This window comes from Myotis lucifugus, unplaced genomic scaffold (assembly GCF_000147115.1).
Source record: "Myotis lucifugus unplaced genomic scaffold, Myoluc2.0 scaffold_297, whole genome shotgun sequence".
NCBI classification, from domain to species: domain Eukaryota; kingdom Metazoa; phylum Chordata; class Mammalia; order Chiroptera; family Vespertilionidae; genus Myotis; species Myotis lucifugus.
The window spans coordinates 69,823-86,642 of NW_005871345.1; the positions used below are offsets into that span (position 1 = coordinate 69,823).

Consider the following 16,820-nt stretch of genomic DNA (forward strand, 5'->3'; position numbering starts at 1 on the left):
CTCCTGGCCCTGCTCTCTTCCCCTTCGCTCCCCCTTCAAGGGTCATACTCAACTCCCTGCTCTCTCCTAAGGGCCAGCCCACCCCCTTAGGTAACACCAGCCCCCTCGGCACTATCCTCATTTACCCACCACCCACATTCCCACAGACCAAACTGACCCTGCTCCATTCCTTCCTTGGGCCACTAACCTGTCTCTGTCCCCCCCCCCAGCTCCTGGCAGCTTCTCCCCGGACGCCCACCTGCCTCAAAGTCAGCTCCTGGGCTCCTTGGCCGAGGGCCTGCCCACCTCGCCGCCCCCAGATGACAGCCCATCTCTGAAGGTGTTCCGCTGCCTGGTGTGCCAGGCCTTCAGCACAGACAACCTGGAGCTGCTGCTCTACCACTGCAGCATGGGCCGCAGCCTCCCGGAGGCCGAATGGAAGGAGGTGGCCGGTGACACCCACCGCTGCAAGCTCTGCTGCTATGGCACCCAGCTCAAGGCCAACTTCCAACTCCACCTCAAGACCGACAAACATGCTCAGAAGTACCAGCTGGCAGCCCACCTGAGGGAGGGCAGTGGGGCTACGGGCACTCCCTCCCCCATGCCCCTGGGAGATGGGACTCCTTATGGGTCTGTGCCCGCCCTGCACCTGCGCTGCAACATCTGTGATTTTGAGTCCAACAGCAAGGAGAAGATGCAGCTACACGCCCGGGGGGCAGCCCATGAGGAAAACAGCCAGGTCTACAAGGTGAGGGGTAGGAAGGCCTCAGGTGAGGGCAGAGCAGACGCCTCGGGGAGAGGGAAGTGGAAAGGGATGGGAAAGCCCGAGGTGGCAGAACTGGAGAAAAAGGCATGTATGGCCCAGTCAGCATGACTCAGTGGTTGAGCATCAAGCTATGAAGCAGGAGATCATGATTCGATTCCCTGTCAGGCACATGCCCAGGTTGTGGGCTCGATTTCCAGTGGGTTGTGTAGGAGGCAACCAATCAATGATTCTCTCCCATCATAGATATTTCTCTCTCTCTCTCCCTCTCCCTTCCTCTCTGAAATCAATAAAATTTAAAAAAAAATTTTTTTTAAAGGCCTGTACTATGCACAGGATAATATCCTGTTTAGAAAAAAGATGCGGAGAAAGAGGCAAAGGATGGTAGACTTAGTCGAACAAAGTGAATCCAATATTTTACTCCGCTTTTCTGGTGTTTGGGGCTGGAGAGAGGACTCTGTCTCTATTCAGCCCATCTTATCACCAGAAGTTTGAGAACAGAACCAGATTCCATTCACACACCAGGAGAGTCCAGGATGGGTAGGAGGAAGAGGAGATTGGGGAGAAAAAGCAGTAACACTCAAATGGACTTAGGAAGGAATAGGGGAGCTCAAGAGGGTGGAAGGGCTGGGTGGGGGTGCTGCTGGTGAGGCTCCCTTGGGGAAGGTAAAGGAGCCCCCGAGATCTGGAGGTATCTGTTCCTTCTGGGCCTGACCTGCCTTTTTCCATTTTTCCAGTTTCTTCTGGAGATGGAGGGGGCAGCGGCAGGGGCAGAGCTGGGACTGTTCCGCTGCCTGCTGTGTGCCTGGGAGACGCCCTCCCGCCTGGCCCTGCTGCAGCACCTGCGAGCACCCGCCCACCGCGATGCCCAGGCCCAGCGGCGCCTGCAGCTGCTACAGAGTGGCCCGGCAGCCGAGGAAGGGCTCTCAGCTCTTCAGAGCATCCTTAGCTTCAGCCATGGGCAGCTCCGGACTCCAGGTGAGGCGGAGGGGATTGAAGGGCTAGGGCTGGGCAGAGAGGGCAGCTGGCATGGAGCTGAGGGCTGATGAGAAAGTGATACAAGGGGGAACAGGTCTGCTCCAGATTTCAGGAACAGTGGGACTGCCGAGTGAAGGGGGGGACAAGAGGCTGTTGGAGGGAGGAAGCAGAGAAGGGCAGGGACTTCGCTGGGTGGAAAACAGAGAACAACCCTAGCTGGTTTGCTCAGTGGATAGAGCATTGGACTGTGGACCAGAGGGTCCCGGGTTCGATTATGGTCAAGGGGGCACGTACCTTGGTTGCAGGCTCCTCCCCAGCCTGGGCTCTAGTTAGAGTGTGTGCAGGAGGCAACCAATCAATATGTTTCTCTCACATCGATATTTTTCACTGTCTTTCCCTCTTCCCTCTCTCTAAAAATCAATGGAAAAATATCCTCGGGTGAGGATTAAAAAAACAGAACAGGAAGAGAGGTGAGGAGGAGTCATCCAGTGGTTCCAAGTACTGACCAGTGTCCTGGCAACGCTGGGTAGGGAGGTGGGCAGGAGCTGGTCAGGAAGGACAGAGGCAGAAAGAAAAGAATGGGGCAGGACATATGGGAAACTGATGGGAGCTGTGGGCATGGTCTGAAGGCAGCCTAGGTGGGAAGCCTTGACAAGCTCCCCAGCCTTTTCCTGTCTCCTAGGAGGTCTTCAGCCTGAAGGCTGGGCTGAGGGTCCCCCAAGGCAGCTCAGGTTGCAGGGTGTAACTGCAGAAACTGGGAAGGGCCCGCCTGGGGGTGCAGGAGAAGGGCCTGGAAGGGGCTGTCAGAGGTGAGCACAGCGTCTGTCCGGGATTCACAGAGACCAGTGGTGGGCGAGGCTGGGGCTCGGGCAGCAGGAACCAGGAACAGGCAGCATTGACTGTGCTAATTGAATTGCCAATATGCTGGCTGGAGTTAAGTGCTGGAGGGGCCCAGATCAATAGCTAACGATCCTGGCGCAAGGCTGAATGGAGTTAAGGAACTTTAACACTTTAATTAGGCCGCCACCGAAAATAAATTCCTACACATCTGTCAATTCTTACTTGAGTGGTAATCTCCTCTCCCAGTTAGACCTGCCGCCTCCTGCTCACTACAGCTGCTTCCATGCAACCTCACCTTCCTTCTTCAGCACCTCTCCCTCTACATTTCTAGGCTCCTTGCTTCCAGGATCAGTCATGACAAGGAGCTGAGTTTGGTCCTGTTTCTGTCACCTACTGCTGGACTTATTTGCTTATCTTCGAGTGACAGGGACTGGACTCCCAGGGATGATTTCGTAGGCTCTCCTCCTCTGTATTTCTTTTTTGTCCTCCCCTGCCTGTTGATTCATCCATCCATTTTCTCCCTCATTGCCTGGCTGCTTGTCCTGCTTTCTTTGCTCTATCTCTTCCCTTTCCTGACGCTTCAACCTTATAAGCTGACTCTCCCCTCTACACAGGGAAGGCTCCTGTTGCCCCCTTAGCTGAGCCACCCACCCCAGAGAAAGATGTCCAGAATAAGACAGAACAATTAGGTGAGTTGCTTATCTGGTTAATTTTCCTCCATCCCTTGCCCTCCCCATCCCTAACCCTAATACATTCTGAGATGCTCATGGGACTTTGCAGTATCCACACACCCTGCAAGGCCTGGGATAAAGGAGCCAAAGTGATCAAAAGAAAGGACACATCAGAGGGGAGGGAGGCAGAGCCACAGAAGGCTGGGTGCTTCTGTTCTCTTCGAGGACCCAAACCTGGCCATCCCACTAACCTGGGCTCAGCCCTGCTGAGCCAGCCTCCCCTCGCTGTACTCAGTATAGCTCTGTACGTTTCTGCCCTTTCTACCTTTCCCCAGAGCCCAGCCCCCTACCCTGGAAGCTCTGTGCTACAAATCAGGTCATCTTAAGAGCTGAGGGTCTGTGAAGGGAAGAGGGGGGTCTGGGGAGTCTCTTAATCTCCTCTCCTTTCATCTTCAGCTTCTGAAGAGGCAGAGAACAAGACTGGCCCTCCTGGAGACAGTGCCAACCAGACCACGGTCAGAACTGGGGTAACTGGGAAGAGCTGGGGGGGGGGTCTAGTTTTACTGAGATCTACTCATGTTCTAAAGGCTGAAATTCTAATCAGCAGAGCTTTACAGAGATTTCAGACCAAGGGTAGACCTAATTTTGTCGTGCTTGTGACTTATTTAACTCAAAATACATGATTAAAGAAATCCCACTTGGGCCCAGTTATGGCTGTTCTGGACTAACGGGGCAGAGCTGGCCCCCAGGGGTGGAGCACAGAGGGAGATGACAGGAAGGATGGCAGGAATTTGAGAGAAAGGTGAAGAGAGAACTGTATTGAGGGCAGGAAAGATTGGAGGTAGGTGGAGGGAGGAGGGAAGGAAAGAAGTGAAGAAACGAAGCAAGGCAAAAACAAAAAACTAGCTGCCGCCGGGCTCTTTATTTCTGTCATGAACAGAAAGGCAACTAGATGTGGATGTTCATCTCCAACGGGAAGCCCTGAGCCTGGAGGGAAGTGACCTGGCACCCCCTCCCTGAGGGTAGAGGCACCAGCCCAGATGATTCATCCAGACAGCAAGCGCTGCAGATCTCTCAGTCTCTGGACCCAGGCCTCTGCCTGACCTAGGCAGGCCCCAGTAGTCTAGCTCTGTGGCCTGGAAGTATTGATTTTGAGTGCCTCACAGCTCTCCAAACTGGAACTGCAATATGCAGTATTTGTCATGACTGCCTTCCTTCAAACTGCTGCAGTAATGGCTTATGTCCTCAGCTTCCCCTCCTCCTGACCCGTACTCCCTCAACAGACCTACTCCAGATGTCCGCTCCTAGGCCTGGGTGCATGCAGATGAGCATCCCCTTCCTGCTGTGCAGGCCTGGACTGATGGCACAGGGGGCAGGAGAGGGAGTGCGCCAGGGAGACAAATGCAGGCTGGAGATCAGGCACACAGGGGACTTGGGGAAACAGAGGGGGTGCCCAGGCTCCCCAGTCCCATCCTCCAGAGGTGTGGGCAAGAAGGCACTAACAGAGTCAAGCCAGAATTTCCTGAGCCACGGAGGGAGCGATGGTTATTGTTTGCATTAAGAAGAGAAGAAAAATAAAAGAAGGAAAAGAAAGTGGGAACTGCTGAGCCTCTGAGGGAGAATGAGCTGACTTCTGAGCAGAGAGGTAGGGAGACACTTAGTTCAGGGACCTTGGGGAGGCCAGTGGGCCAGGACCAGGGAGACTCTGGGTGCAGGAAGTGCCAGAGGGAAGGGGAACCATTTCAGGGAGACGATACAGGCAGTGTGAGGGTGGTGAAGAAAACTGAATCCCAGGGAGGGCGGTACAGGGCCATACTGTCAGCAGAGACAGGGAAAGCTAGACCAAGGAAAGACAGAGACCAGGATGGAGCACGAGGGCCAGACAAAGAAGGCAAGGTGGGGCCTAGCTTAGGCCTTCGTCCCAGTCCGTGGGAAACCCGGGAGGAGCCAGCTTTCAGGACTGTGGGTGGGTCCACAGTGATGCCTTCCCCTTGGGCTCGCTGCTTTATTGGGAGCGGATATTGTGCAGGAGCGTAAAGGCTGCGTGATGGCAGGTCCCACCCGTCCCTGACACCCCCTCCGCCCGTGTGCCCCCAGGTGTACTGCTGTCCATACTGCAGCTTCCTGAGCCCAGAGTCGGAGCAGGTGAGGGCTCATGCACTCTCCCAGCATGCAGTGCAGCCTAAGTACAGGTGCCCGCTGTGCCAGGAGCAGCTGGTGGGCCGGCCTGCCCTGCATTTCCACCTTAGCCACCTTCACAACGTGGTGCCTGAGTGTGTTGAGAAGCTGCTGCTTGTGGTGAGTACAGGTTGGGTGAGGACCCGTCCAGGGAGCCCTGTCAGGCTGGGCAGGAGGGGTCAGAGGGAGGCAGAGGCAGGGGTGCCGGGCAAGTGTGTGTGTTGGGGGGTGGGTGTTGGTGAAGGAAACAGCATTTCACAGATTTGAAGGTGGATTTTAGAGTTGGAGGGAACCGAGTGGAGCTTATCTACTGCCTTACTCGCCTGGGAGGCGGCTAAGCATTTCCTTCACTCACATTAGGTCCCGAGAAGAGCTGTTCAACAGCAGGCCCGGCCTGCCAGGCCCTCTCCTCTGTGGGAAAAGCGGAAGTTAGGTGGGAGGTCTGTCCAGAGACAAGACTGGAGCCGTGCAAAGGGGCTGGGCATAGGCATAGCAGTAGCCAGAGGGCGAGAAGGAAGTCACTGGGATTTCTTCCATTACAGGCCACAACTGTAGAGATGACCTTTGTGACCAAAGTGCTGCCTGGGCCCTCTCTCAGCCCTCTGGGGGATGGCCCAGTGCCCCTGGCTCCCGGGCCAGAGCCTGCACCCGGCAGAGACCAGGCAGCAGGTAAGGAGGGGGATGGCAAGCCTCCCAAGGTGGCAGGAAAGGGGACCTGGGCTTCGAAGACCAAGAAAGTCTGAAGGAACTGAGGCAGGGATCAGTTGCCCTTGATAATGAGTGGGTGGGGTCTGACTTAAAGTTCCCTTCTCATTGCAACCCCTTCTCTCCCTTAGAAGGCCCTCACCCGCCTCCAGAAGCCAGTCCCAGTCCTCTTCCTGAGCTGCCCCTGCCCTCAGCCGAGGCCCCAGACAAGCCTGCAGGAAGCCCTGACCAACCCCCCTCTCCAGCCCCATCTCCAGCCCCTCGACCTGATGCCCAGGCTGAAGAAATGGCTGCTCTGCCCCTCATGGCTGAGGAGGAAGAGGGGACTGCTGGGGAGCCCCGCCCTGCAGAACCAGCTCCAGCGGACTCGCGCCCCGCTCTGACCTATCGGAAGACCACCAACTTTGCACTGGACAAGTTCCTTGACCCTGCCCGGCCCTATAAGTGCACTGTGTGTAAAGAGTCCTTCACACAGAAGAATATCCTCCTGGTCCATTATAACTCTGTCTCCCACCTGCACAAGATGAAGAAAGCTGCCATTGACCCCTCTGGCCCTGCCCGGGGAGAGGCTGGCTCAGCGCCTGCCACCACTGCGGCCACAGACAAGCCCTTTAAGTGCACGGTCTGCCGAGTCTCCTACAACCAGAGCTCCACCCTGGAGATCCACATGCGCTCAGTTCTGCACCAGACTCGCTCACGGGGGGCCAAGACTGATGCCAAGGCTGAGGGGCCAGAGCGTGGCCAAGAAGAGCCCAAAGAAGGCGAGACTGAGGGGGAGGCGGGCACTGAGAAGAAGGGCCCTGACCCCAGCGGCTTCATATCTGGGTTACCCTTTCTGTCCCCTCCTCCCCCTCCCTTGGACCTGCATCGATTCCCAGCCCCTCTCTTCACCCCGCCAGTCCTGCCCCCCTTCCCTTTGGTGCCCGAATCACTACTTAAGCTCCAGCAGCAACAGTTGCTCCTGCCCTTCTACCTCCATGACCTCAAGGTGGGGCCCAAGCTGGCACTGGCTGGGCCTGCACCCCTGCTGTCCCTGCCAGCTGCCGCCCCTCTGCCCCCACCCCCACCCCCAAAGGCTGAGCTGGCTGAGCGGGAATGGGAGCAGCCCCCCATAGCTGAAGAGGGAACTGAGGCAGGGACAGCCTCACCCCCCGAACCAACACCCAACGAGGCAGCCCACACTGCAGCCAAAGCCCTTCTAGAAAACTTTGGTTTTGAGCTGGTGATTCAGTACAATGAAGGGAAGCAGGCTGTGCCCCCTCCTCCCACCCCACCCCCACCAGAGGCCCTGGGGGGTGGGGAGAAGCTGGCCTGCAGGGCCTGTGGGAAACTCTTCTCTAACATGCTCATCCTCAAGACACACGAGGAGCATGTCCACCGCCGCTTTCTGCCCTTTGAGGCCCTGAGCCGTTATGCTGCTCAGTTTCGAAAGAGCTATGATAGCCTATACCCGCCCCCTGCAGAGCCCCCCAAACCTCCTGATGGGTCTCTGGATTCGCCTGCTCCCCAACTGGGTCTGCCCTTCCTGGTGCCAGAGCCCGAGACAGAGGTGGCCCATCCCCCTGAGGAGCGAAGCCGGGCGGGACACTGGCCCCCGGAGGAGGAAGACAACGCCAGAGGGAATCTTCCTCCCCTGCTGCCCGCAGGCCGCCGATTCTCCAGAACCAAGTTCACAGAGTTCCAGACGCAAGCCCTGCAGTCTTTCTTTGAGACCAGTGCCTACCCCAAGGATGGAGAGGTGGAGCGGCTTGCAAGTCTCTTGGGCCTGGCTAGCCGTGTGGTGGTAGTGTGGTTCCAGAATGCCCGCCAGAAAGCACGCAAAAATGCCAGCGAGGGCGGGCCTGCGCCAACCGCGGGAGGCACTGGGGGCGTCTCTGGCTGCAGGCGCTGCCACACCGCCTTCTCCTGTGTTTTTGAGTTGGTGCGACACCTTAAGAAATGCTATGATGACCAGCCCCTGGAAGAGGAAGAGGCAGAGAGAGGGGAAGAAGAGGAGGAAGTAGAGGAGGAAGATGCAGAGGAGGAACAGGGCCCGGAACCCCCAAAAGGTCCCAAGGGCCCATCACCAGAACCTCCAGACAGGGAAGAGCTGAGCCAAGCAGAAGCAACAAAGCCAGAAGGCAGAGAGCCTGAAGGGAGGGCTTCTCCCTCACCTGCCCCAGCCCACACCTGTGACCAATGCGCCATGTCTTTCTCCAGCCAGGACCTCCTGACCAGTCACCGCCGACTACATTTCCTGCCATCTGTGCAGCCCGGTGCTGCCTCCCACCTCCTAGATCTACCCTTGCTGGTGTTTGGGGAGCGAAACCCCCTGGTGGCAGGCACTCCACCAGTGCCAGGGCCACCCCTCAAACGGAAGCACGAGGACGGTAGCCTGTCTCCCACGGGCAGTGAAGCAGGGGGTGGAGGGGAAGGTGAGCCCCCCAGGGACAAGCGCCTACGCACCACCATCCTGCCCGAGCAGCTGGAGATCCTGTACCGCTGGTACATGCAGGACTCCAACCCAACACGCAAGATGCTGGACTGCATCTCCGAGGAGGTGGGGCTCAAAAAGCGGGTGGTGCAGGTCTGGTTCCAGAATACCAGGGCCCGAGAGAGGAAAGGCCAGTTTCGAAGCACCCCTGGGGGAGTGCCCAATCCAGCGGTCAAGCCCCCTGTCACACCCACCCCTGCACCCTTCCCCAAGTTCAACCTCTTGTTGGGCAAGGTGGATGATGGGACTGGGAGGGAGGCCCCCAAGAGAGAAGCACCTGCTTTTCCCTACCCCACGGTCACCCCGACTGCAGGGCCCCTGCCTTTCCTGCCTCCTGGGAAAGAGGCCGCCATCCCAACACCAGAGCCACCTCTACCTCTCCCTCCTCCCCTTCCCCCCAGTGAGGATGATGGCCCAGAGGAACCCACAAAAGCTTCTCCAGAGAGTGAGGCTTGCAGTCCATCTGCAGGTGATCTAAGCGATTCGTCTGCTTCCAGCCTGGCCGAACCAGAATCCCCTGGGGCTGGAGGGACCAGTGGGGGACCGGGTGGGGCTGGGGTTCCAGATGGGATGGGACAGCGGCGCTATAGGACCCAGATGAGCAGCCTGCAGCTGAAGATCATGAAAGCCTGTTATGAAGCCTACCGCACCCCCACCATGCAGGAATGTGAGGTGCTGGGGGAGGAGATTGGGCTGCCCAAGAGAGTCATCCAAGTCTGGTTCCAGAATGCTCGTGCCAAGGAAAAGAAAGCCAAACTGCAGGGGGCAGCAGCTGGCGGGGCTGGGGGCAGCAGCGAGGGCCCCTCAGGAGCCCAGCGCACTGACTGTCCCTACTGTGATGTCAAGTATGATTTCTATGTCTCCTGCCGAGGCCATCTCTTTTCCCGCCAGCACCTGGCCAAACTCAAGGAGGCGGTCCAAGCCCAGCTGAAGAGTGAAAGCAAGTGCTACGACTTGGTCCCAGCACCTGAGACATCTCCGGCTCCCAAGGCCCCACCTGCCACCACACCTGCCTCTATGCCCCTGGGGGCTGCCCCAGCCCTGCCTCGCTTGGCCCCGGTCCTCTTGCCCGGCCCAGCTCTGGCCCAGCCCCCCTTGGGCAGCCTAGCTCCTTTCAATTCAGGTGAGTGGAAGGTTGGGAGGAGCTGGAATTCAGAGCGTATTTCCCTCTAATGACATGCCCTTCCTTTTCCTTCTTGACTCTTCCCATCTCCAGTCACCTGTGGTCTTCTTTGCTTCAGGTTCTTGGGGGAAAGAAGGAAGGAAAGGGATCATGGAGGCTAGTTGTGGGAATGGGTGGGTGAGGCTGGAGGTGGCCTATAGCCGGAAAGAGGAGGGGCCAAGAGTTGGCTAATCCTTCATCATTCCTTTCATCTTCCTAGGCCCTGCAGCCTCCTCAGGCCTCCTTGGCCTCGCCACTTCGGTTCTGCCTGCTACCACAATGGTCCAGACTGCTGGCCCAGGCTGCCCCTTACCTCAGAGATCTGTGCCCGACCAAACCAACACCTCCACGGCAGGCACCACTGACCCTGCCCCAGGCCCGCCTACTGAGCCCTCTGGGGATAAGGTCTCTGGTGAGCGAAAACCAATTGCAGCCCCCACCAACTCCTCCACTGATGCCCTCAAGAACCTCAAAGCATTGAAGGCCACTGTCCCAGCCCTGTTGGGGGGCCAGTTCCTGCCCTTCCCACTGCCCCCTGCAGGAGGGGCCACACCACCGGCTGTCTTTGGCCCCCAGTTACAGGGAGCCTACTTCCAACAGCTTTATGGCATGAAGAAGGGGCTATTTCCAATGAACCCCGTGATACCTCAGACCCTCATCGGACTACTCCCCAATGCCCTCCTCCAGGCACCACCCCAGCCCCCTGAGTCCACAGCCACAGCACCTCCAAAGCCTCCTGACCTGCCCGCTCCAGGGGAGGGGGAGACCGGGGAGGCGGACGAGCTGCTGACAGGCAGCCCTGGCATCTCCACCGTGGACGTGACCCACCGCTACCTGTGCCGCCAGTGCAAGATGGCATTTGACGGGGAAGCTCTAGCCACTGCTCATCAGAGATCCTTCTGCTTCTTTGGGCGGGGTCCTGGGGGTTCCATGCCCCCCCCACTTCGGGTGCCCATCTGCACTTACCACTGCCTGGCATGTGAGGTGCTGCTGAGTGGGCGTGAAGCCCTGGCCTCCCACCTGCGCTCCTCGGCCCACAGGCGAAAGGCGGCCCCACCCCCAGGGGGCCCACCCATCATCGTCACCAACGCCGCCACTGCTGCCACCGCTGCCGTGGCTTTTGCCAAAGAGGAAGCAAGATTACCTCACACGGACTCCAACCCAAAAACTACTACTACCTCTACACTTCTAGCTTTATAAACAGATAAAAGATAAACCAAGATCTGGGAGAGGGAGGGCCTCAGGGCTCCCTCTCTTACCCCAAGGGGTGTTTGGTGGGAGCTCAAATCCCTCACCCCAACCTTTAGCTCGCCCACCTCCTGGGAATCTCAATTCCCACCCTCAGTGGGCTTCACACACCCACTTCTAGCAGAGTCCTGCCTCCTCCCCTGCCCAGACACACGCCTCCACTCCTTGCCCTGTGACTTCACAGACATCCTCATCTTGTCATCCTTATTATTCACTCATGTCTGCTCTGCTCAGCATACACAGAATCTGTCCTTGATCTATCTTCCTACAACTTTTCCCCCACTGAATTCCCAGTCACACCCCAGCTCCTATAAACACACACATGAGTACATGTTCTCCCGTGCTGTTCCACTGACTGAGAAAACACCAAAAAGAAGAGAAGAAGAAAAAGAAGAAGAAAGATGAAAAAGATGAAAGAAAAAGGAAACCCCAAGACAGAGAAGGGGAAGGAAAATAAACTGTCGCTCCCCCTCCTTCCTGCCCCCTTGTCTAGAGCACCATCTGCTCAAAAACTTTCCAAATACCCAGTTGGCTCCCAATGTTGGAGCCTGGGATGGGCAGGGAGCCCACAAAACTAACCAAACTTTAGGTTGGCGGGGAGAAGTGCTCCCAGCTCACTCTCCTCACATCCCTCCTAACCTCCTTGTCTGGCAGGGGGGCCCCTGTGGCCTGGACTCTAGGGGCAGCTGCCACCAGGGATCCCTCTGCCAACCCCCACCCTGCACCCTGAGAACTGCAGTAACTTATTCTCAAAGGCTTTAAACACAGAGATCCTCTCAGCAGCCGTGGGCCTGCCCCTCGTCCCAGCCCTGCCACGTGGGGGTCCAGCCTCTGGGACCGGCGCTGCCCACCAACGGCAAATCCAAAGTTCTTTAAAAAACAAAACAAAAACTGAAACACACACACAACCAAAAAAGAGAGAGCGCACACATGTGCACAGGAGTGAGAGATGGAGAGGAATGAACTAAAAAGAAACAAACTTGGAAAATACAGAAAAAAAGAAAAAAAAAACCTGAAAACTCTCCCATCAAACAAGTGGTTTTTTCCTGTTTGTGTCGCCTCCCCCCATTTTAAGGGTTTCTTTAAAGCACCTCATCTTTGGAAGGTCAAATGGCTTTAAGTCCTTGCATGGGTACGGTGACCCTGGGGACAAAGTAGTGCAGCTTTGCCCTGGTCATGTGGGGTCAGGGCGCTGGAGATGGGGAGACACATCCTTGCCCCTGAACTGAGTATTTGTCAGGAGAGGAAACATCCCCCTTCCCCAGATGTGGGTCAGAAAAGCCGGCGCTGCCAAAAATATCTTGGTAGTGTCAGGAAGAAAGGGGTGGACGGGCAGTTGATTTCTGAGTCTTGGGTATGCTTCCTTTTCATATAGCTAATCACCATTTCTCACTCACAACTTTCATAAACCCCTACTCCTTTCCCCCTCCCTAGTGGCCCTTTCATATTTTGGTCACTTCTTAAACCTCCTTGCCTTTGGGGACCCTTGTTCCCCATCTGTATTCTTCCCCCTTGTATGCCCTGGCACCTGTTCCCTTCAGCCCAGCCCCTCCAGTAAGCAGCATCTGCTGGGAGCACCCCCAAAGGAGTCAGGGTCTGTGAGCCCCGTGGGGGCCAGAGCATGATTGCAGGGTGATGGGTGGGCAAGGAGATGACTAAAGCACAGGTGACTCTCTGATAGGGTGATATCACCAAGAGGAATGAGCTGGGACAGGTTCCCCAACTCTATCCCAGTTTCTCTGTAATCATCAGGTGGTAAGTGCAGCAACCCCAAAGCCCAGCTAAAGTGAAATAGGATGGAGAAGCAGGTATTTTATTTTAGCACAGAAAAGCCCCCAAAGCTTTCCCAGTCCTACAGATTGTGTCTCCTACTACCCTTGCCCCTAAGAACTCCCCTTGCGAGGGAGCCTGCTTCCAGACTCTCCTTCTGGCTTCCTCCACTCCCATTCTCTGTTTCAGATGCACACACACACATTCAGCCAGCCCTGTATTTGGATTTCCCAGTCTGTCCACTCTGTGGACATGTTAATACCAAAGCAGTGGCTTATATGCAGAAAAGACGGAAGGGGAGAGAGGAAGGAAAATGGCTGTCCCTAGTCCCTGTCCCCTTCATTTCTCAAATGAAAAGCTCCAGTGCTAACCAACCAGGGTGGGGTGGAATTAATTATTCTGACGATGCCCAAAATGCCAGTTATAAATGCAGGCAGGAGGATAGAACCTACTGTGGTCTTGCTCTCGCTGCCCTTCTCTCACCTCTCAACATCTCGCATCCTTCCCTTCCTGCCTATCCCTTTTCTCTCTCCTGTTGAAATTCTGTGTATAAAACTATTTTCTTAGCAGCATGTGTATGAAGAAAGAAACTTTTTCACTCTTTGCTTTCTGGGAATGTGACTTATGTATAAAAGTTGAAAACAAACCAAAAACATTTTTTGAAGAATAGGAAGAAAAGAGGAAACATTTTAAAGAAAACCTTGGCAAGACCTGGCATGGGCTGATGAGAGTTGTGCTGGTGTGCACTTCAGGGATTTGCAGCCAGCATGGCTTGGCTTTAGTTAGAACCAGGAATGTGTTCACCAGGAGTTAATAGAGCCAGAAATCCCTCCTCCTCTGGCCCCCCAACATCATCTTTTAGGCCCAGATACCCTGGCCTGGAGATACCAAGCACACTCCCAATTGTAGACAGGAGCAGCTGTCCTTACCAGGAACAGTGACTTGGGGGACAAGAGCCTGGCTGCCTCTGCTGACTTGGGTCAATCATGCTTCTGGAGGGGACACCACTCCATGTTCCCAGTGGCTGGAAGCATCCCCCACCCCTTTCTCAGACCGGGAGGCCTCAGCACTCCCACTCCAGAGACGCGCAGTGAGCAATTCTGATGGACAGAAGGCTGAGTGAGCACAGCCTACGCAGAATGCTACAAGTGAACACCTGGGCCAAATCGTGTTGCTTTTGTGCAGTAGGAAACCCAACTCAAGCGCCTGACACAGCAACACCTATTTTGTAGATAATGCCACGGCCCTAAAGTGAGCCTGGATTGGTGGTTCCTAAGATTGGTCTTCCACGGCTTGCGGCATAAGCCTAGGGTTTTTGACATAGTGGGTCCTATAACATCAAACTTCTGGTCCACTCTACTTACTGTCAGAGTCAGTTCCAGAAGACGGGGTGGACATGATCTTGGCTGTCTTTGCTCTAAATCAGTCTGGGTAGGGATGGCTTAAGGTGCCCAACTCTCAAGTGGGAACAAAATCAAAGTCTGTCTACAGAAGAATATGAAAATCTGAAGCCTTAGTGGCCAAATGGGGCAGAGTCTGCAATAAGACCACAAACAGACACCTGTTCCCCTGACCCTCTAGCCCCTCAGTGGACTTATGAAGCATGCACAAGAACGAAAAAGCCAATTATTCCAGGCACAATAGCACCTACCTCCTTACTTCCTTGTATTTGTTCCTTAACCACTTTCAGGGCTTATAGACCCGATCACTGATTCCCCAAATCGTCACCACCCTGATCTGCTTTAAGAGACATTCACTCAGGCAATCACTCAGTCACCCCTGTGTAATATTCACACCTGAAGTACAGAGCTCTGTGTATGTCACTGCACCAACAAAACAAGCAAGCACACCCTCAGGAACAGCAGCAGAACCGTGTAGAGAGAGCTGCAGGGATACCCACAAATGTAGCAAGTATAGGGCACAAGGGACATGTCCCAGACCCATCACCAACACTCCCCACTCCCCTAAATAGAAACACTCCCCAATACATATTAATTTTCTTCACACAACAGTAGGTAGGAAAAGCTGAAGTGTAACGTGCCAGGAAAAGTAACCAAATGTTGAACATTAATCCATGGGGCAAGGACCTTACATTCCTTTGGAGTGTGACACTAGGGAGGGAAGGGAAGTAGAAACCAGGAGGAACCTTTGGGGAAAACTTACATGAACACCGGCGTGAACTGGGCCAGGTGCTGGGGAGCATTTCTCTCCAGGTTGTGGTGGGGAGCTCAAACCACCAGTGGGGAGCAATAGTGAGAAACTTGTAAGCCAGGAGGATGACGTTTCTAGAGGACTGAGTAAGGAAGAAATGCCCCCAATACCAAGAAAGCTCTTGCTACAACAAAGGTATAGACTCCGCCCTAGCTGGTTTGGCTCCGTGGATAGAGCATCTGCCTGCACACTGAAGGTTCCCAGGTTTGATTCCGGCCAAAGGCACATGCCTGGGTTGCGGGCTCAATCCCCAGTAGGGGCGTGCAGGAGCCAACCGATCAATGTTCTCTCTCCATCATTGATGTTTCTATCTCTCTCTCCCTCTTCCTTCCTCTCTGAAATCAATAAAAAATATATTAAAAAAAAGAAAGGCATAGACCCAGCCTCAGGGTCTATAGCATTACAGCTTGGATACATTACGAAAAGATTCAGATGAAAGAGGACATGGGTAGAAGACCTAGATTACACTCATCAAGTTTTCAGAAAGATGGGGAGTGATCCCCAGGGACCACCTACCTCCCAGGGAGAGACTAACTTTATGGGAAGAACATATACGTGGTATGTATTCTCCATAAAGACGACCAAGAAAGCCTTCCACATAAATGACAGGGGTAAATGGCAATATTCCTTGTCAGTGAGCCTGGTGTTTCTTGGCTCCCCAGCCATGGAGAGGTTACCTGGCTTGAAGCTAGTGGGGAAGCATATGATTATCAGTGGACCAGAAAGAAGGTGAGGGGGAAAGGTGACCCGATATTGACTCATAATCCTTCCCAACCAAACACACATTCCTACACAAACAATGGCTAAAACACCAGAACAAGTACCCAGCAGGCGCTGAGCACTGCCCCACATCTACTGCCCTTCCCTGAGACCAAACCTGCACCATGTCTTCTCCACTGGAAGTATCTGCACTGTGCTCACTCCTGGACAGTCCACCAAGTGCTCAAACGACAGTATCATCTACAACTTTCCGAGTATCGGCAGCAGGTTAGGCCCAGCCTATGCTCACCTACTTCTGAGACCGGGACCCTGACTTGAGAAAGAAGTGTAACCAGGACCCATCCTGTATCGAGCCATAGAATCCACACCAAGCTGACCAGATCCCAGAGAGCAGCTTCCTGATAACTCCTCACCAGTGCTGTTTAGTGATGAGGTTTTAGAAACACACAATAGCCAACCACCAGAATCTGGGGTGAGGGGAAGAGGACATTTTGAAAGAGTTCCATAAGGGAGTCTTCTGTGATAATTACTGTCAATGGGAACCATAGTTCCCACAGGTTAAATCTGCCTGATTTGACCTCACAATCACCCCTTTCTTCCTGCTGCCCCACTTAAAACACACATCCCACAGCACATATATATTACATGTGTGATGACATAAAGACACGACTATGGTTGAGGAGGAAGAAGAAAGATGCAAAAGGCAGGATAACTCCAGACTAGATCAACTGTCCCACAAGGTGACCGACATCGCTTTGAATAGTGTTTCTCGGCATTTCGGCCCCGTGTCGTGGTCACTTGAGTGCTTGTTTAAAATGCACATTCCAGGACCACACCCACCGAATCAGAAACTCCTGAAGGGACTCTGTGCTCTCTGGAATTTGAGAAACACTAATTTAGATTACTCAGCCCCGTACACATCTTTGACCTGCCCCCAACTCTCCAGGACCCAGGGCCCAGCCCTGCTACACCAGGGGCTGTCACCCAGGAGCTGAGCATCACCTGAGATTATCTTCTTCACTGTCCTGACAGCCCCACCTCCAATATTTTGGAAATCTGACAGTGTCTTCTGCTTATGTCGGCTGTTCTTGAGCAGGAGAAAAGTTACAACCATTGTCCACT

At 54.9% G+C, this 16,820-nt stretch overlaps 1 protein-coding gene across 1 annotated transcript; it reads left to right on the forward strand.

Annotated features, from left to right (window-relative positions):
* The first annotated feature begins 287 nt into the window (after window positions 1-287).
* On the forward strand, window positions 288-12,108 carry ZFHX2 (zinc finger homeobox 2). The gene is made up of 7 exons (XM_014465464.2): window positions 288-727; window positions 1,480-1,720; window positions 3,688-3,746; window positions 5,329-5,529; window positions 5,952-6,078; window positions 6,246-9,710; window positions 9,970-12,108. The coding sequence occupies exons 1-7, from the start codon at window positions 389-391 to the stop codon at window positions 10,947-10,949; spliced, it is 5,412 nt and encodes a 1,803-aa protein (XP_014320950.1). The 5' UTR covers window positions 288-388; the 3' UTR covers window positions 10,950-12,108.
* The last annotated feature ends 4,712 nt before the right edge of the window (window positions 12,109-16,820 follow it).